The sequence below is a fragment of the Cydia pomonella genome, chromosome 4, assembly GCF_033807575.1.
Source record: "Cydia pomonella isolate Wapato2018A chromosome 4, ilCydPomo1, whole genome shotgun sequence".
Lineage (NCBI taxonomy): Eukaryota > Metazoa > Arthropoda > Insecta > Lepidoptera > Tortricidae > Cydia > Cydia pomonella.
Window position 1 is genome coordinate 4,263,887 of NC_084706.1, and position 21,845 is coordinate 4,285,731.

The 21,845-nt window shown below is 40.1% G+C and overlaps 1 protein-coding gene across 2 annotated transcripts in view; it reads left to right on the plus strand.

The window, feature by feature from the left end:
- LOC133516880 (MAP kinase-activating death domain protein) overlaps positions 1-21,845 on the plus strand; it is a 96,667-nt gene that overhangs the window by 61,264 nt on the left and 13,558 nt on the right. For both annotated transcript variants that reach the window (XM_061849903.1, XM_061849902.1), the window contains 14 exons: positions 1,062-1,258; positions 2,872-3,030; positions 3,288-3,440; positions 3,940-4,039; positions 6,172-6,299; positions 9,065-9,190; positions 10,399-10,555; positions 11,014-11,351; positions 12,006-12,147; positions 12,650-12,777; positions 13,094-13,219; positions 14,827-14,868; positions 17,607-17,679; positions 19,801-19,847. In XM_061849903.1, coding sequence (XP_061705887.1) covers positions 1,062-1,258; positions 2,872-3,030; positions 3,288-3,440; positions 3,940-4,039; positions 6,172-6,299; positions 9,065-9,190; positions 10,399-10,555; positions 11,014-11,351; positions 12,006-12,147; positions 12,650-12,777; positions 13,094-13,219; positions 14,827-14,868; positions 17,607-17,679; positions 19,801-19,847 — 1,916 coding nt within the window. The remainder of the gene's footprint in view (positions 1-1,061; positions 1,259-2,871; positions 3,031-3,287; positions 3,441-3,939; positions 4,040-6,171; positions 6,300-9,064; positions 9,191-10,398; positions 10,556-11,013; positions 11,352-12,005; positions 12,148-12,649; positions 12,778-13,093; positions 13,220-14,826; positions 14,869-17,606; positions 17,680-19,800; positions 19,848-21,845) is intronic.

Here is a 21,845-nt window from a genome sequence, read left to right on the forward strand (position 1 = left end):
AATAAAGTTGTATTTAGATTATGCTGAACATTTCGCCCGTTCTACTATTTCTGCTTTATAGTACAATCGCAAGTACAACAAATACAAATAGAAGTATTAGGGTCCATTATTTTCCGATTTTTTAAATGAACAACGCATACCACCTGAATTTAATGACAAAAAAAAAACTCATGCCAACTTGCAACTGAAATGGGGGTTTCAGTTGCAGTATGGAGAATGGAGAAATTTGGTCAGACAGTAAATTGATATTTTTTCATTGGTTTTATGTTCGCATCGAGATTTTTTGTTAAATAATATTTTTATGTCAGTATTATACAAGGTTGATATGATTTTTTTTTTTTTTTAAATGGTAATTTTTATACATTGGATGGGAGAATCTAATAAAAGTCGGCATTCGCGTCGGGTTACAGTTACAGAAATGACCTGAAAATTATTTTTAGCTTGTCTTGGGATAAAATAAACCGATTTAGGGGGCATTGTTATTAATTTCTCAGAATCCTAAAATAAAGGATATTCTAGTATATATCGATCACAATGCAAGTGCATATTTTGGAGAAATTTAACCGGTACTGACTTGTAAGATTGGCTGGGGTAGGAGGAACAGTGGGAGAAGAGGACACTTATTTTCTTATTTTTTCTCCTTGCACGGCTTTCGGCACGATAAACTCTATGTTCTTCAGCATTTTGATTAAATGGATATTCATTCAGTTTCGGTATCATTCGTTTTTTATTAAAACTTAAACTGGCCTTTGTAGTTTCATCATGTCCGTCCGTCTTGTCTGTCCGTATGTCACAGCCGTTTGAAGTGTGTTTTGTCAGCCGCTCCTTAAATTTATCCTGACGTTTGGAGTAATGCGATATAGTCTCGTTTTAGTCTAGCTAATGAGTGAAATATCCGGTTTGCATTACCTCGTTCCTTCCATAAAAAAAAAAACATCTAAGTAGGTATACTTTTTTGCAAAAAGACGACTGGATAAAGGATAGCCCAGGACAGGGAATTGCGGAGTTAAATGGAGGTGGTATACGAAATGAAAATACAATTTGAGTGTGATATTTGTCAGGTAAGCAGCAGAAGCCGGGGGAGGCTACGCGCGGGGCCGGGCGCGGCGCGGCGGCGTCATTCGGGCCTTTCTCGGGCGGCGCACGCGGGCTGGTGGCGCGCTCGCCGCTCGTGCGCCACGCCGCGCCCGTCGCGCCCGCGCCGCAGCCCCTCGACCGCACCAGCGCGAACGCGGAGAACCAGGCCTTTCTCAACGACGTAAGTATTTTTACAGTATATACGGTTCTAATTTCCCGCACCCGTACAGGAATGAGCACTTTCCGTGCATATATCGAAACTCTAAAGAGCCATTAGTACTGTAAAAAAAACGTACGATACACGTGCGAATAGGTAATTCGCAACTCGTGTCGATTTAAAACACTCCCTTCGGTCGTGTTTTAATTTATCACGACTCCCTGCAAATTTCCTATGTTCTGCACTTGTATCGTAAATAATTATTACAAGCTTTTATTTACATTATCCTATCCCATTATCTTTATGCAATCTTGCAAGCTAAATTAGACCCATTATTCCATTGAGCTGAAACTTCACAATCTTATGTAAATTGAGTGACAGTGCAATATTATAGTGATGACCAGGATATTGAACGAGAACGCAGGGCATTGGCGGTTCGGGGAAATATGTTGGCCCGCAGGTTTGCTCGATGCTCCAGTAATGTCAAGGTAACGCTCTTTAGACCATATTGCCAATCCTTTTACTCGAGCGGCCTGTGGGTTAACTATACGAAGCGAGCCTTTAATGCACTAAAAGTGCAGTACAACAATGCATTCAGAATGCTGTTGGGCTTACCTAGTAGATGTAGTGCATCTGGCATGTTTTGCGAAGCTAGAACACTTAGAACAGACTGTTTTCCGGCAATCATGCGCAAGAAAATAGTATCTCTGCTAGGTCGAGTTAGAAGCAGTCCCAACAGTATTCTGAATGCTATTGCTAACAAATATGATAGCCCAATCCTCGCTCATTGGATTGGGCAAATTAAAGGGGTAGCAACTAGCCCATATTGAGGGATTAATTAAGCAATGTGAAATGTGCCTACTACACTAACCTTTAGTTTTAAGTTTGTTTGTGTTATTTTCACATAATACTAACAACTATGAAGCCTGATCTTCGAAATAAAGATATTTTATTGTTACCTATTTATTTATAGTACCATCGAGCTCTGATGATGGAGACCGGGGGTGGTCATAGGGACTCAGTGATAAAATAACGCAATCTCCTTATTTTTGGGTTTGTTAGAATTGTCTCAATGTTGAAAGAAAAGTCCAGTCAGCGATAACATCTTGTATTAGAAATGAAAATTTAGACAAAATTCATGCATCGGCATACCTAGTCTCCCCAATCAGCTACTGTATTGACATAGAATTCTGAATTTCACGGATTCCATGACGCTAAGATAAAACTGCGACTTTAACGCGCCGATTTGGCACGCACATATACCTAGCTATTTACTTGTCACGTTTCACCGAATGACCGGTCGGCCATTGAGATGTGAACATTTATTTATTTGAAATTTATATTTGAATATGTACGTAGGAGTGCATTTATATGAATATGAGAAAAATTATATGAGAACAACCAGACGTGTTATGAAATCACAGACAGGTCAGGACATATAGGAGTCTTAGCGATGTTCATAGATCCATGTGTATTGGATTGTCCGTAAAAGGAGTGGGCAGGTTTTTCAGGTGATCATGGTTAATAACCGAACTATCGTGAAACATTAAACGGCTCAGCAAAAAATAAGGTTTCCCATAAAAGATGTGAGGAATTAGTATAATGTTTTTATACAATGGTGTTATAATTGTACACAGTTGGTGCAACACGTCCTGGAGGGCGAAGGCGTGGGTTGGCTCAAGCTGAACCGGCTGAAAAAGTTAATGGAAGACGAGTCCTACCGCAACATGGTACTCAGCAAACTGAACCGCAACCTCAACCGCAAAACCACGCCCAACGACAAAGTATACGATGTGGTAAGTTCGCTTTACCCCTAACTGAAGCCCATACACGAGTCCTGCCTGAACATGTTGCCGAGCAAATTCAACGACCACATCAACCGCAAGACTATTCCCGACAAAACAGCTTATAACATGGCGAATCATTAAATATAAAATAAAACGAAAACTTTTTCATTTGTATTGTTCAAGTTCATGTCTAGATGCCTAGAATCCGTTTTGCCTAGTGTAAATAAATACAATACAGTCGGACCTAATGCACATATTGTTTACAGTTTGTCAGCAAGCCGGTGTGGAAGGGCATGCTCCGGGTGCTCCAAGCCGTGGTGCACGGGCTCGAGCACACCTACTCCAACTTCGGGCTGGGCGGCATGGCGTCCGTGTTCCAGCTGGCCGAGATGGCGCACACGCACTACTGGAGTAAGGAGGTAACGATTGTTATGTCCTTGTCTAAGGGCGTTTTTACATTCTCTCTCTATCTTTCTACTACCGGTTGCATCCTACGCTATTGCTTTGGAGTCTAGAGTCAGCTTCTCTACTTTTTATCCTCTTCGCTTCGCACGTCTTCGGCATCCTCTTTAGTAAGACCATTGGTACGCATGTCATCCCTCGCAACGTCCAAGAGCGCCCCGGAGGTCGGTCCCAGGAGGAGGCGGTATTTTCACTTTGTCGATCCTGTATCGAGTCTAACAGTTAAAAAGCAATGTGCACCAAGAACCGATCCGGTATCCGATCCGATCCTTATTTGCAATCGTTACTAACTGAAGTGCTCGTAAATGACTTCTCGAGTGCGGTGTATGGTTATTTGGTCTACTTACAAATAAATATATATGCCCAAAACCAAGCATCCTCACATTAAACGTTGTTTGTGCGTGTAAACTAAGTAACTTGTTAATTTGTTTTATAATTACATAAAACATTACCCAGGTGGCCGGGCTGGAGCCGAGTGGCATGGGCGGCTCGGCGTTCGCCGACAACTACCTCGACACACCGTCCGAGCCGTGCTCTAGAAAGAGCTCGCAGTCAGGTCAGATTATATATTTTTCCTTACCTACTCATCGATGGATGGATGGATGTCATTCGATACCTCCCTGGAAGGGAGGTATGAGTGGCCGCTTCCGCCTTTCGGCTGTGGCGTGTCGCTCGCCACCGATCGGTGGGGAGGTCAATTGGCCGTCGTTTGGAGGACGGTGTGTGCTGCTGGTGTGTGGGCCAGCTCTTCGCTACCGATCGTTACCCAACCCCACGACCCCTAGCCTGGTGATACCGTTTAAGCGAGGCCAGGTTTCGGGGCCGCAGTGAAGGCGACCGGTAGCTTAGCTGGCGTAATCGGCGTGCTGGTGAGGCTGTGTCCGAATGTGTTGTGCTTTCTGATGCTCTGAGTGCGCCTACTCATTCTTACGCACCTCCCTATTTATACATAACGAAACAGAACGCTATCTATCTCTATCGCACTAATATGGAAGAGTGATAGAGAGACAATAACGTTTCGTTTCGTTTTCTGCAAACGATTATCATCTTGGCTAGGCCCCCAGGACTTAGCCCGAATCCGGAAAACAAAAAATCATGCGTATTTCAGAGGCCTGGCCCATCATAGTGACATTTGGATGACGTCTGCAGCAGCAGTACTGTGGCAGCGTTGACGTAAGCAGTGTCTCTGTCCAATTTCGTTGGTAAAATCTCTTGCTCGCTACGGTCGTGGTTAAATTTTGTGTTTCGCTTGCTCAGGTATAAATACTAGCACGTGGAGTTACTTAAACAACAACTTTACCCTCTTGTAAAACAAATAATTATTTCTTAAAATCCTACCTATTTATTACCTACATCTTTATGCCCATAAACACAATGATATTTTGTAGGATTCAGTTTCGTACGTGATACTAGAATACTTATGTATCCAATACACTAGTTAATTATTTTCATTTCGGGATACCAGCGGACCGCAAAATGATTTGAGTAAAAGAATAGATATTATAAGCCATGTTGGTGCGGTTAGTAACGTATAAATACGTTCCGAGCGTTTAGTAATAAGTATTTTGTTATGCATTTCTATCCACTATGAATTTAATAACATGTTTTTTCTACTCTTTGACTGTAATTGTTGAAGTAAGATTTCTTATTAGTTCCAAAACAGTAATTGCATTACTTTTCTTGTATGGGCTCCCAACTTAACTATAAAATTTTTGCTCGCGCGTTTATGTCTTATTTATTATATTATATATATATATTTTTTTTTTCTACTTAGATACTTAACAATTTACATTACATATTTAGATTTTATAGTAAAAAATATATTATTTTTGATGACTCGTACAAAAAGTATCAATCTCGTACCTCACTTAGGCAACTCAGCAAACTTTTTTTGCCTAAACACGATACTAGACTGAAATTGTATAAAATATTATTTGTGTAGACTATATAGTCATAGTTTTGACATGTAATTTTTCTCATGTAAGTGAATTTTGTAATCCATTTAAATGAGAATAAAGTTCTTTACGAGTAAACCTATGGTGTGAATGGTCGTATGAATTTATGTTGGTTACCTTTTCATGCAAGCGCTGGTGGCCTAGCGGTAAGAGCGTGCGACTTGCAATCCGGAGGTCGCGGGTTCAAACCCCGGCTCGTACCAATGAGTTTTTCGGAATTTATGTACGAAATATCATTTGATATTTACCAGTCGCTTTTCGGTGAAGGAAAACATCGTGAGGAAACCGGACTAATCCCAACAAGGCCTAGTTTATCCTCTGGGTTGGAAGGTCAGATGGCAGTCGCTTTCGTAAAAAACTAGTGCCTACGCCACATCTTGGGATTAGTTGTCAAGCGGACCCCAGGCTCCCATGAGCCGTGGCAAAATGCCGGGACAACGCGAGAAAGAAGAAGACCTTTTCATGCAAACATTAATGTATAATTTAACAAACAGATTAGACATTCAAAGTTTACGCGAACGAAGTTAAATTGTAAACGTGGGTAGTAAATGAGCGTCCATTGGTAATATGCCGATTTAACAACCTAGGGAGGCTGCAGATCCTTTCAAATTTAGTGGTATATTCCCGTTTAAATACTTTCCTTGCCAAACAGAAAATTTCTAAAGTGCCTGTCATTCTCCATTATTATTTTCCTGCAAATCAATCCATTATTATTAAATATCTTGTTACGCAGATGTGCCAACATTGAATTATCCCGAGATGGATTCGTCTGAAGCCCAGAGCACCACGGAGATGTTCAAAGATATGCTGAACCAGAAACGGAACCTCCTGTTCAGCAAACTGACTTCGTTCGAATCAGATGTGAGTATCACCAACACGGGGAGGGTTCATGTTGTGCTATTGCATGGGATACCTATATACTACGACCAGTAAATGTGTTCATGTCTACTACTTAACCCCTTATTTACGGGCCTCATATTTTATTTAACAGTGTTATTGCGTTCTTGAGCATGACACGAACTATGGGTACTTGTACAATAAGGTGCCATTTTAAGTATTTTAGTGCATTCTGTGTCTGCATATAACTTCATATAATAGTAAATGTGATAAATATTATGTACTTTAAGAATAATACGATCGCAATATAATATTTATATAATTGTTATATTTAATTCCGTAATTCCTTTCGTTCTGCCATGGCTGGTTCAGAGAAGTACGCCGTGAGTGTGCAAGCATGTTGCTTTTGATTGCGCACCTAATTAGCGCAATTCGTGCAAAGCTCGCTTAAAGCGCGCAATGTACAGTAAACATGCTTTTCTCAAACTTACAATGAAATGTTGACATGACTTACTCCAAATTAGGTCCGGGCATACTACGTATCCGGTGCGATGAGTGATGATGATAATTGAACGAATTTCATACATCTTTACACACCTATACTTATAGGCCTGTAATTCTTTTGTTTTTATTAAACGTCAAATTGTGACACAACGTCTTGGCATTCAACCATAAAATAGTAGTAGATTCGTAATTTGTTTTTAGCTGTGTAAACCTACGAATAAAACAAATTGACTACATTTTTTTATTTAATTGCAAGTTTGAGAAAAGCACTATACAAATCTCGGCGAGAAACGGCCGGCCGCGAATCTCTAGCCGTCCTCGCTACGCCCGGCCGTCTATATCTACTAGGCCTGCAACGGCTGCATCCCTTCGTTGCCCGGCCTCTATAGTAATGTATTATTGCGTAAGCATGTTTACTGTTCGCGGTGAATTCGCGCCTATAGCGTTAAATAAAATAGCATATCCTGTATCAGTAATCATCGTCGCATAATAAGATTTGGGGTGATGCAAACGAGCAAAGAGACAAGAGTATGAATTAATGAAATATTTTTCACTTATTCAGACAGTGGAACCTCAGTAACACGTCCTCAAGGGAAATTTCGATTTCAAGATATAGAGGGTAGATTTTATTATTTATTTTTTCAGGGGTAATGTGAAGTGACATATATTCGGGGTAGGGCCTGCACTATTTATTTTTTGAGATAAAATTATACTGAAGACCGTGAAGAATATCGTTGATTAGGTTAGCTTACTGTGGACCAATATAATATGTGGCGGGGTGCCGTGGTTTTAGGATTGAAAAGAATATGAATGCGTTTTATTTTATACGAGTAGTTCAACCCTTTTTATTTAACATAATCATACTAAGGTCATTGCTTAGCACGAGTGCGCCACGACAGTATCTTGGACGCGAAATTATGACCCAGCGCACTCGTGCTAAGCATAGAATAGATACACACAGAAAAATAAAAGTTGTATTTTCTGTTGTCGATAGCTAAAGATGCTCTGATTAGTTTAATGTACCAAAACTGGTACTGACGTAGTTTCGGCCTGTAGCATAATTTTTGCCATTTTTTCACCCGTGTTCTTAACTTTCGCTAAGAGAAGAAAGCAATTAATGTTTGGGGAGAGTCGGCTATATCGTACCGCCGGTTAAATCGTACCACCTATAGTTTTCCCACTAAACAACTTAGTTTATTTACACATAATGCACCAAACAGTGCTCTAATGGAATTAAGCCCAATAATCTAATCAGATATGGCATATGACTACCATCGAACAAAAGAGAGAAAAAATATGTTTTTCGTTGGACTTGATCTATTTTTTAATGTGTATTTGGAATTCCATAACTTATGGTCAAGATAAGTTAAATATATCAAATTAAAAGTATATTACTATAAATATACCACTTACCATCATCACTTACCATCAGGTGAGATCGTGGTCAAACGCTTGCCTATCGTTATAAAAAAAAAAAAAAAAAAAAAAATGTACTGGTTTACTGTTTAAAAATTGTCTAGTTTTTATACATTGGTTATTATACTAATTATTTAATAAAAATAGCTAGTCGTTTAAATCGTACTATAGCATACTAGCACATGTACGATTCAAACGACCAAGTATTTTTGAGTCGTGGTAGTATGATTTCGGATTCCCGTAATAAATATTTGTTATTCACACCTAAAATAAGCAATAAACTTGCAAAACGTTTCATAGATACAATTTTATTATGGGTGGTTCGATTTAACTAACTGGTCGGGTAAATCGTACCGATGGCAGTGCTTCCGAAGAAATGCATTTTGACTTTGTTAATTTAATCTCAGAATGCTCATCTTCATAATGAATGTAGCCAAGTAACTGAACTTTTATATGCACAGTAAAACATATTTGTAACTACCTCCAAAAACAAAATATCCAAGTTTATGTAAAAACTGGTACGATATATCCGACTCTCCCCTATATTTATTTGCATACCGCACACCCAGATATGGCATACTTGAATTTGTATAAGTATGACCCGTTAAGAGGAAAGGGGACGTCCGCATCTCCATACAAACGTAGTCCCCATTTTCCTTAATTTGATGCATATGAATTTTTACATAATTTGATGCATATGAACAATAGCTATTTATCCAGAGAGGAAAATGAAGACTACGTTTGTATGAAAAGGCGATTTCGCGCGTGTCCTCCACTTTCGTCTTAAGGATTTCGTTTTATCGAGGTTCCACTGTAAAATTGGTTTTCCTGGATCATTGTTCGTCGGCTACAGAGGTTGTGTGTGGCAGGCGGCGCCGTCGTCGGACTGCTCCGTCGACGAGAGCGGCTCGATCACCACCAACCGAGCCAATCTCTACGACCACCGCGCCTCCTTTAAGTCCAACCTCTCTGATACAGAGGTCATGTTCCTCAATGTAAGTCTTAGCCACTGTCGTGACGCTTAGCGCCCGCTTGCCGCGACTTGTCGCTAGTGTAGCCAGTGCACCAACAGTTGGTAACTTGAGTCTATATTTGTAAGGCCTAAGTAGACACAGTTTTAAGAGACTCGACTTTTATCCCGATTGCATCGGCGCCCCGGGTCCGATGTACTCCTTTCAGCTTCATTTTACGAGGCTATGTGTTTATAATTAAAAAAAATACGGGACGTAGGTTTAAAAAACTTGAGTCCTATAATAACAACAATTGACTCCGTAATGAAATTTGAAGGTTATTTCCGTTCTGCATTCCTTCGAGTTTGAAAACTTATAAAATTAAAAAGTTAACCAATTATTTATAGAAATGGTGTTAAAATATTGGTCTAATCTTAAAAATTCTCAAGTTCTTAAAGTAGCTTAAAAATATTTCGACTTAATGACTAGTCTTAAAACTGAGCCATCTTGTGTCCAAAGACTCTTATACTTACCAACCATGACCTGTCGCGCTACTGTAGTGATCCGTGCATGCCAATAATCTGTAGACCGATCATAAATATAAGTACTTACATAGCTAAACACACAGAAAAGTCCAAAGTTCAAAAGAAATGCCAAGTTATACTGGTCTCTCATTAGCTTCACCGTGAAATATATTGCTTATTAATTGTAAAATTCTTATGTACCTTTAATCTGCGCCTGTTCCTTTAGCAATATAATAACAGCGCAATAATAAAATATTAAACAAAGGGCTTGTTGTGATAAATTAAGAGAAGAATTGTTACAAATAATTTGTTGGAGTTTTCAACGGTATTATAGTTCTGAAGGTGAGATAATATCTAGTTAGGCAAACAGAGGGGCGTAGAAGCGGTAACGTCGTGAGCGCTTACATACAAGTAATATTAGTAAAGTTGTTGCAAAAGATCCACTGTTACCCTTAACCCTCTGTAACCCACTCCCGCTCCCCTACCTAGGTTTGCAAAGTTATGTGCACGTTTCAATACAACCTATTTACATAATTAGGTATTTCTTGTTAATACCCACTTAATCAGAAATGTGGATAGTAGAAATGTAGAAAAGTAGATCAATACCATCAAATATAAACAAATTTTATGGAGTACCGCTTCACTGAACACTTAATAACATTAACATTCTACTCCACAAAAGAAAATCTCCTTAAAGGATATCCATATAAGGTTAATTTTCGTATGCAGATGGGTCGCGGCGCTGCGAGCGGCAAGCCTCGAGCCTCCAGCGTATTCTCGTCGAAGTCGTCGATCGGCGGGTACCGGCCGCCGTCGGGAGCACCGGCCACGTCGCCTATCACGTCGCCGGACACCGCGAGGACGTATCTGTTTCAAGGACTTATTGGTAAGCCTGAGCTTCGCGTAGGGCCAAAGCCCGTGCGAAGCCAAAGGACAGTCGATAACGCATACGACTTAAATGTGTGTTAAAAAGTGAACTGCGAACTAATGGCCCGAGGATGAGCTTGTAGATCCTGTATACTGTATAGGTCACAGGCCGAGCCTCTCGTAGGATCGTGTCTGGGTCTAGCGCGCTTCCTTGCAAGGACAAAAGTCAAACTGCTGGAGGACCGACGTCGCCCACTGATTCTAGCGCGCACGTTTTATAAGACTGCTGCTCTCTGATACTCGCAATGCTCATCCGCTGCACTCGGTAACTCCTGACGGCAGAGTGACCTGAGTACCTGCCGCCAAAATTTACAATGCGTCTTAACAATTTTATCATATACTTTACAGGTTTAGAAACGTCCCCTATTACGAATTAATTTTATTTCTTCTGCATATAAAACTAACTTATATTTTAAGGCAAGGAGAGATCAAACCTATGGGACCAAATGCAGTTCTGGGAAGATGCATTCTTAGACGCCGTGAGCCAAGAACGTGATATGATTGGCATGGACCAAGGCGCCAACGAAATGATGGAACGGTACAAATGTCTGAGCGAAACGGAACGAAAACGCCTGGAACACGAAGAGGATAGACTGCTTTCTACCGCTCTTTATAATCTGACGGCAGCTATGGTGCTTTTCGATGTGCAAGCGGATATTGTACGGAATAAAGTGCGGAGGTTGCTTGCGAAGAGCCATATAGGACTCGTATACAGCCAAGAAGTCAATCATCTGCTTGATGTTGTTCATACGTTGGTAAGTTACATTGTACGTATATATTTTTTGTATTTCTTAACATACAGCATATTTGAAGTTTGAATTTGGCGGTAATATCAACCATGCTGGCAATCGCCACAGTTAAGACATGGAAAATATTTTTACATAATTTGATGTAGGTACCATAGCCGTATTTCACGTTTTTAGATTTTTTGATTATTGTAAAAATTTGGTGCGAAAATAAGATTTCATACAAGTCTTTAAATGCTCCTAACTCTTATAATAATTAGAAATTCGAAAAAACACAAACGTACCGACATAGTTGTGGTTAATATACAAAGAGGAAAATAAGGAATACGTTTGTATGAAAAGGCGATTTTGCTGGTTCTCCGCTTTCGTCTTAATTGCAGTTTCTACCTTGTATCTTTGCAATGGCATAATGTCAGTTGTATTATCTAACCTCACAATCGCCAAGTACGTATGCTGGAATCAAAAGAATGGAATAGAAAGAATATTCGTGTTACTATGGATCCTACGGGTTACCTACACATTAGTGCGAGTGGCAAGCGGTTTTTTTATCAATTATCACGCATTTACGTTCGTAATTCCCTTCGTTTGGCTCACCACTGCCACAATTGTCATGTTTGCATGAAACAGCAGTGAAAAGAGTAATTTGATTATTCGTTATGGCAGCACGGCAACGACATCGACCTGAAGCCCCTGGGCTCGCGGCTGCTGCGGCGAGCCTCGTTCACGGTGCACGAGACCGACGCCAGCGGCGAGCTGCGCTTCATGGAGGTGCGCGACGACGGGCTTGTGCTGCGCTCTACGCAAGGTGTGTGTTGTGACGTCACCTGACCCGCGGCCTCGTTCACGGTGAGGACACGGCTGCAAGCTGCGCTTCATAGAGCTCTACGTAGGGTGAGTGTTATGACGTCATCGAGCCGCGTCCTCGTTCATGGCGAGGCTGCGGCTGTTAGCTACGCTTCATAGGTGCGCGATGACGGGCTCGTGCTGCGCTCCACGCAAGGTGTCAAAGGTGTGTATTGTGACGTCACACACTCACGGCCTCGCGGCTGTGGCCTCGTTCATGGCCTACAAGACCGACGAGATCATCTCGTACTGAGCTCCACTCAAGTCCATGAAGTGGTTTATACAGTTGGGGACATACTAGCTACGCTTTCCATTGTAAGGACGTCTCGTATAACACAGTAATTCTCGGTACTCGGATAAAATTTCTACAAGTGATTTCACGAAATGACATGAATACTAGTTCACATAAAAATACTTGAAAACCGGTGTCATTTCCAAATATTCTAAACTTTATGTTTTTGCAGGAACAATCGTAGAGCGATGGTGGTACGAAAGGCTTGTCAATATGACCTATAGTCCGAAAATACGAGTTTTGTGCCTTTGGAGAAAGAATGGTGGTCAGACTCAACTACATAAATACTATACGAAAAAGGTAAATATTTTGCGTTATTATGGCGTCTTTTTTTTTCATTCACATATCAGTGCTCTGTATACTTACCAAGTAACAAATTAAATCAGCTACTCTTAAAAACGTTAAAACGATTTTTTCATGGAGTAGGTGAGAGAGACGTATCGCGTGACTTCAGAATATGTTATGATGCAATTCCTTTAAATGAATGTTTGCTGATAAAAAATCATTGAAAGCGCAAAACGATGTTAGATCTTGGATCGTGTGACTTAAATAGTCGAAAGTTAAGTAATTTATTAAGAATATCTTTGTATCGTAGCATTTTTTTAAATATTTTCAGTGCAAATCGCTATACTATTGTATAAAAGAGGCAATGGAAAAGAGTGGGCGAAGTCAGGACGCCGCGGAGCTAGGGGGCGAGTTTCCAATACAAGACTGTGCTTCGGGAGAAGGCGGACTTATACAGGTATTTAAAATAAAAATATATATAAATATCCTCCAAAGTCCCAGGGTTAATTTTGCAGTTTTGAATTTGGAACCTTCTTTTAATTCATTTAGTTCAGAATTCTAATTCATTTTGACCTTTTAAAAGGGCTTGGGACTTAGGTGGATAAAGGTGAACCGTTCAGTTCATAAGAAGTTCTTATGGTCAACCATGGACTGGTTGAGGGCATGGCTGCAAGCTGCAAAATGTAATACATAAAACTAGATTTAGTCCAAATACTCAACTTCGCAACTTCTTTACCAACCGCCTGAGATAAGTGGTAGATCTATATCACCTATAGAAGAAAGGTGAAAAAGTTAGCTTTTTATAGCTCTTTAACATTCAAGATCCAAACCTTCTTTATTCAAGTAGGCCATGAGCAACAAACACTCACCATTCGTCGGTTAAAAATATCGTCCTAATTAAGCATATTATATACTAACCTCCGACAGAAGTTCCGGTTTTGGTTTCGGCAGATTTCGGCATAAAAATCATGTTTCAACCGAAGGTTCGATTTGGGCTACTGCCGACTGCCGGCGAACTGCCGAAACCTTTTAGCCGCGCCGAAACTTACTTCATTGCACTTTCGGATCGCGTCCGGCTAGTTTTTATTACAAGCTTTTATTTAACAATGTACTTATGTATATGTGTAACAATGATTGTATGGGTCAAATATTGCATGATAAATTTAACCCACTTCCCGGTTTCCGATGAAGCTGAAAATTTGCACACATATGTAAGTCGGGTAACGATGCAATATTATATGGTACCGTCGAGCTGATCTGCTGATCGAGACAGGAGGTAGCCATAGGAACTCATTGATAAAATAACGCAACCTAATTGTGTTTGGGCTGTTAGAATTGTTTCGCTGAGTATTATTTGCCTGTGGAAAGAAAAGTACAGTCAGCTATTATAATGATAAGTGAATTCTAATTAGTTTTTCTGAATTAGAATAGGCGTGGTTCAACACGCACTTGGGCGGTATTTTATACCACTTACACGAAGTATATGTGTATCATTAAATATATATATCTAAAAAGAAACCGGCTGGCCACCGATTTTTTTACGTTTTTAAACGACTTAAAAAGTTTCGTTTTCAGTTTCGACCGAAACTGAGACAGAATCGAACCTTCGGTTTCGGTTTTCGGCAAAAAAGTCCGGATTTTCTTGGACACTACTATTCCATTGCATCAATTTATTCAAAAATCGTAATCTGGTTTAAGTTGTATAAAGGTTTTGCTTATTATGCTATATTATTTACTCCAATCAGGTACCGCATCTTTATTTAAAGTTAGGTAATCGGTTTATGCAGGCCGTCCCTGTATACATGCTATCCGTAGTGGGGGTTCCCCGGTTCTGCCCCCAGTTTATTTGAGTCAGCTGGTATCAAAAGTATAATATATGTTGCTGCGGTAAACCTGGCAAACTCTAAGAGATTTTGGGGTTATTTTATTATATTTAAGATATGTCTTCCGTATTAGTTAAGGGATGTGTGAATTAGGATAATTTTATTACAAATACAGTAATAAAGATTTGATTGAATGTATCATGATTGATATGATGTATACTGATTGTTTTATCATTCGAAGGTGTGCATGGAAGGCGTTGGCCTGCTGTTCCAGCACAGCAAGGTATGTGTTTTTTCTTTCGTATATGTCCGTATTTTTTGTCAGCTTGTTTATTTTTTATAGTAATGAATTTACCAAAACTGTTGAACGTCTGTTCAATACAAGTTAGCCACTGTTTTGGTATGGTCATTACACCGATTCGTCAGGTAAGGTATCTGTCAGTGTAACGCTTTATTCAGAGATCGTGTCGGTATGATATGAACGGCGAAGGTGCTTCTGTCTTGTTGTGCCGCTCGACCGCGGCGTCGCCATCGGGCAACTTACGAAGCTTTCTCATCCACCGTACGCGATGTGCCATCTCTTACGATATCAAACAAAAAGGCACCCGCCACGATATCGTCCAAACCAAATATATATTTGAAAACGCTGAATGGCAAATCATGATTTTAAATTTGCTTGCCCCTCAGATCCTAGCAATATTTAATCCGGATTCAAGGACCACTCAAACTTTCCTATCTTAACTTCTTCTTCATTATCCGATTTTTCTTTTTAATATATGTATTATCTATTTATATTAGTATATCTAAACTGTTATTAAGTAATGGTGTATTCGTAGAGAACGAATTAATGATCATTCTATAATCACAACGAACTCAGCTTTGGTCGAATAAAATCACTACTTATTATGCCCATAAATTATCTTTCTCTATTATTACAATCGATGTAATAGTTAGAAGTTTTTACATTTAAGGGCCACCCCACATTAGCATTTTTATAGCGTCGGCGTCTAGTTAGCGCTATGGAAAATGGCGTTGCAACGTTGCGTCGAGCAGCAGCCATAGAGTTGACTAGACGCCGACGCTCGGGAGGCGCTAGTGTGAGGTAGCTCTTAAGGTTGACCGTTGTCCATCTGATTTTCGTATCTATTCCGTACAATATTTTGTGCATGTGCTATTGTCTGCAACCTCCCTCGTCGGCCGCGGGCTCTCGTGGAGGGCAGCGGGGGCCGCGCTCGGCCGCTCGGGTCGCTCGGGCTGTCGGGTCAGCCCGGGCCGAGCGCGAGCCGAGGCTCGGGCGCCCGCGACGCTAGGAACTTTTGAGATGGTCCTTGACACGCGCTCGCCCGCCCCCAACTAATCTTCTTTTTGTCTGTTCTACTCTTCCCGGACACGCCGAACCCGCGCCGCTGCGCTCAAGGATTTCGAGGTACTCAGTGGTTCATACACTAGTAATGGCTGGCTCTTACGATGATCGACACGACCTTATGATTTCTATCACGGTTACATTGACATGCAATTAGCAATAATCGTTCGAGGTCGTAGGGCTTTACTTGTAGTTTTGAGGCTTACAGATTGTTTTTAGCCGTTGTTAGCGTTGTTTAGTTCTCCCGAGTGCGACGAGCGCCGAAGCGCACGTCGTGCATGCACATAGACGCCCTTTGTTTATTTATTTGTTTATTATCGCACCCGATAGCTTGCAATCGTATCGCGGATCGTCCGGCGAGCGGTCTCGATTCCCTTTTGCCTCGCCCTCCGCGGCGGTCAGTTCGTTGGTCCCCTTGTGTCTGTCTCCCGGAACCCTCGCGTCACGTCCGCCCCGAGCCGGACGCGGGTCGGAGGTCAGTCGTAGAGCATTGCCATCTCACAAGTTCTGGTGCGGCTCCGGGCCCGGCCGCGTGGTGCTCCCTGCCTCCCGCTCTCCCTCCCGCCCCCTCCCGGCACACGCCGCACCCCGCACTCCGCACTCCCCGCTGCTCACGTGCGCTCTTGCTGTCAACATTCAACCAACAGAAACGCGATATGCAGGAGACCCTGAGTAGCAGTTTTTGTCGTTGAATTTTGAACTACAGTATCGTAGTGAGATACACTAATTGTCTGCTCTTCCATTGGGCGTGCGTTATCTTCTGGTTTTCATGAGGAAGATTTCTGCACATGTGAACAGGCATTAGTGGGTCCGCCCGATAATCAGTATACCTACGCGTTGCGCTGCTCGTATCGCATGTTTGCATGACTGAGTCTTATGAATTTTACTTCATCATCTGCCTTGAACTTAATGTCAGTTATTGTAAAGTATACAAAAAGTTCAGAGCGGACCCACAAAACGAAACAACTGTAATGCACATTTTTTGATATTTAAAAAAATGCTAATCTATAGAAAATTTTAAAAACACAAACAGTACATGTTTAGTACACCTATGTATGGTAAGTATGTGGATACTTACCATAGTCTACATGACTTAACTGAAATGATTTCAACAGTTAGTTAGAGACTTCAACATTTAGTTAGAGATTTCAACAGTTAGACAACCCATGATAGATTGTCCTGGCGCCGACGTACCAGGAGGCCCGACCCCAGCTGAACTGGGAAATAGTCTGGATAAGAAGAAGAAGAATTCAACAGTTAGTTATATGTAAATAATGCCATTAGTTATATGTAAAAACGCTTTTTACCCACTTATCCAAAATTTAAGCTAGAATTTAATTTGTATGCAGTAGTTAGTCGACTTGCCTAGCTGCTAAACTTAATGTGTGAAGTTATTCCATCGCATGTGTTATTTGTGTAGCTCATTGTTATTCACACACAGTTACATACAAAATGAATTAATTACATCCTCACTTTGTATTTCTTCTATAAAGATTGTAGAAAATATTTACTTTATACACGCATATTCAACATGAACATGCTGGTTAGGCTAAACTCATCGAGATTCGTTGGCCATACATGACGTAGCCAGAGTTACTAATAAATAGGTACCTTAAACTTTAACAAGTGTGTCAATGTTGCTCTTCTCCGTGTTCCAGTTCTTTGTGAGGCTTGACCACATCCGGAAGTGCTTCACACAGAACGGCGGTATCTTCGTTTTAGAAGAATTTAGTAAGTTACTTAGTGAAATTAATATTAAATCTTGTAAACTGAACTGACTTAGCGTGATCTTCTTTAAATTACACCCGTTTGCACTTGCAGTCGAAAAAAGGAAATATTGTCAAAATGATTTTTATTTTTTTTTCTGCTCACAAGTAGGTGTCGCTGTCATGAAACTGAAAGTGCCGTAACACTTATTGGAAAATGTCGCATCAGTTATTTCTTATTTCCAATCGCCGTGAGAGCGTTTCCACAATGTCCGATCCGATATCGGATGTCGGATGACTGCTAGAAAATCCTATGACATCAAATCCTTTTATTTTTGTATTAACGCTTTTTTTTTGAGCAACAAATTATGATAAACATAAATAAAAAGGCATTTTTTGCTTCTTTGTAGACCGTATCCGACATTTTCACTTGTCGGAACAGACAATGAGAAAACCCTCATTCGTTGCACATCTTTATCGATGGCTATGATTTTTAGGGCTCCGTAGTCAACTAGGAACCCTTATAGTTTCGCCATGTCCGTCTGTCTGTCTGTCTGTCTGTCTGTCTGTCTGTCCGTCCGAGGCTTTGCTCCGTGGTCGTTAGTGCAAGAAAGCTGAAATTTGGCATGGATATATAAATCAATAAAGCCGATAAAGTCGTACAATAAAATCTAAAAATTTAATTTTTTTTTAGGGTACCTCCCCTACACGTAAAGAGGGGGTGAAATTTTTTTTCGCTTCAACCCTAGAGTGTGGGGTATCGTTGGAAAGGTTTTTCAAAACTAATAGGGGTTTTCAAAAAACATTTTTTGACAAAGTGAATATATTCGGACATAATCGCTCCGAAAGAAAAAAAATGTGCCCCCCCCCTCTCTAACTTTTGAACCATAGGTCCAAAAAATATGAAAAAAAATCGTGGAAGTAGAGCTTAAGAAAGACATTAAAGGAAAACTATAGCGGACATGATCAGTTTAGCTGTTTTTGAGTTATCGCAAAAAGTTTTCCCTTCATAGTAAAAAGACTTACTTTAATTAGGTACTGTGATTATGCAAATTTGCCTATTTGTTTAACTCGGGTGAAAGGTACCGTTTCATCCCTTGGTTAACAATTTACTATACTTTAAGTTCCAGTTTAGCTTATTGTGACGGAAGAGTAACTACGGAACCCTACACTGAGCGTGGCCCGACATGCTCTTGGCCGGTTTTTTTAATTAAAATACGCTTTACCGCCAATACTTTATTTGCGATTTTATTTGAATTAACCTCAACGTAGTCATTTGACTGTACATTTTATTATTCGAATTTACACTGGCGTGAGTCATACTAACGAAAGGAGATAAGTAAGCATAGTTTCGTAGTCGACATCTAGCGCTGAGTAGCCGATTTATCAGTACTGCTACTCGACAATAGATATCACGACGGACGAAAAGTCTAAGGGCTCATTTACACGATGCGAGCATTGCGGTATTTGATCGGTCGGCCGAATTCGTAAACCTCAATAGTCCGCAATTTAACTAAAATCACATGCTCGAGTTTGCGTGCCGTCTAAATCAGCCCTAATGCTCAAAAAATTTCAACTAATATTATAACCGGATTAACTCTATTTTCAACTCCTTCTGCTTGTAATATTACTTTAAATTGTTGAGCAATAGGTACACTGGTACACTTGGGCGACACCCGCGGCATCTAGTGTCAAGTAGCGGTACTAATAAATCCGCTACTTGACGCTAGATGTAGACTACGAAAATAATAGATGTTTTGGTAAGAAGACTGATGTATGGAGTGAGCACTCTATGGTCTCTATGCTTGCTTATTTCTCTATGCCACTACGACGAATTTCGTTCGTTAACCTGCCTGTTCCTATTTCTATCGCTCGCGAGTAACTGTGTATATTGCTGTCCCGCCAATGATGGCGAGGGAAAATGACACTGTATGAGCGGGACAACAATATAATTATGCGCGTGCAATAGAGATAGGAACAGGGTTAACGTAGGAAATTCCTCGTGGTAAGCGTCTTTACTATAGTATAACATTAAATTCTCTTACACGACTTGCTTCGAGAAGAGCCCGTTGAATGTGGTCGAGGGTGGCGAAAAATACGCGAGTTAAACCATAACATTAATTTTATGCAAATCTTTTTTTTTCAGATCCAAAAACAAGGCAAATAATACAGAGAAAGTACAAATCAATAATGGTAAGTGTTTTTTATTCGTATGTTATTATAATCAGTGTACCTAAAACCTAGGAGAAGATTTCATTGAGATTATCTTTCTTAAAAAGGTGATACAATAAAATTGATATCTTCTCCTGGTCACAATTGTAAAATGCCCTGTACCTACGTTTATTATAATTTCCTTTGTTTTGTTTTTATTGAAAATCTGATTTTTTATGTTATAGGCAGAGAAAGTAGTGCTTGACCTGCATCGTTTCTTCTCCATATGGCTTTCTCGGTATTATATCGAGACCACTAGAAGTGAAATGAATTATGCACCTTTCGTTTCGTAGCTCGTAATACGAATGTATGTACACAATGTGTCTGTTTTATTTTGCATTATTATTTTCACTCTTTGCTTCAAAAGCCAAAACCTATCCATTTTTGCATCATTTTTATTATTGCCTCTAACTGCTTTTTATGTTTTTAACTCTTACATTTTACTACGCACTAGTTACTTTGGTATTATTTTGTAGGTACGATAGAAGTATCAACGTTTTGTGATCTATCGATGCCTTAAACTGTTTGTTTATTGCCTGTGTGAACTTATTTGTTAGTTAATACTATTTTTTCATCTATTACAAACGTATGTCTTATCGGTTATACAAGGTGTAACAAAAATGGTGGGGATCTGTTTTAAGAGCATATTGGTATCGTGTTCTGCGATGGCAGCATGGTTCTATTTTTATCCCTGTCGCTATGCCCGTCCCTTTCGCCCTTACATAAATAAATATCATAGGGACATCCTTACACAAATTGACTAAGCCCCACGGTAAGCCATGAAGGCTCGTGTTGTGGGTACTCGGGCAACTATATATATAGTTGCCTATATTTTGACGACCATTTTGGCCTAGTGGGTAGTGACCCTGCCTACGAAGCCGGTGGTCCCGGGTTCAAATCCTGGTAAGGGCATTTATTCGTGTGATGAGCATGGATATTTGTTCCTGAGTCATGGGTGTTTTCTATGTATTTAAGTATTTATATAAATATAAATAAATAAATATTATAGGGCATTATTTATTACACAAATTGACTAAGTCCCACAGTAAGCTCAATAAGGCTTGTGTTGTAGGTACCTAGACATCGATATATATCAAATATAAATATAAATACTTAAATACATAGAAAACGCCCATGACTCAGAAACAAATATCCGTGTTCATCACACAAATATATACTCTTACCAGCATTTGAACCCGGGAGTCCCGGGACCATCAGCTTCATAGGCAGGGTCCCTACCCACTAGGCCAGACCGGTCGGTTTATATATTATATATATCGTTGTCTAAGTACCCTCAGCACAAGCCTTATTGAGCTTATTGTGGGACTTAGTCAATGTTGTGTTATAATGTCCTATAATATTTATTTATTTATTTATACTTATATAATATTTTTCGCCCTATATATATAGGATTCGAACCCAGGACCATCGACTTCATAGGCAGGGTCACTCACTACCCACTAGGCCAGACCGGTCGTCAAACATACATACTTGTTAGAATGTGACAGGCATTGTGGATCTATTTTACAATACTTCCTCTAGACTCGGTTCGGCTCTCACCTCGAGCACTTGCGTCAAATGACATCGTTAATTTTGTACCCACTTTTATTCATTTTATAATGATGCTATTGGTAGCTCTAGTTTTTTTTTTTTTTAGTTCTAGTTCTAGGTTTAGTTCTAGTCTTATAATTAGTTTTAGTTTTACCAGGCTTCACTGAAAACCAGCGTCCCGTAGTGTGTCGTAAGACTAACTTCGGGACATCAAGCTGAGTGAAGACCTTTTAGCGCAATTTTCTGTGAGTATAATTAAATATTAATCTAAATTTTGTAACTTTTGTGCTAATAAATATTTCTTATTCTTTCTTATTCTTATTCTATTGTCATTTATTTGATCAGTTTCTACTTTTTAGAGTTCCATAGTCAACTAGGAACCCTTATAGTTTCGCCATGTCCGTCTGTCTGTCTGTCTGTCCGAGGCTT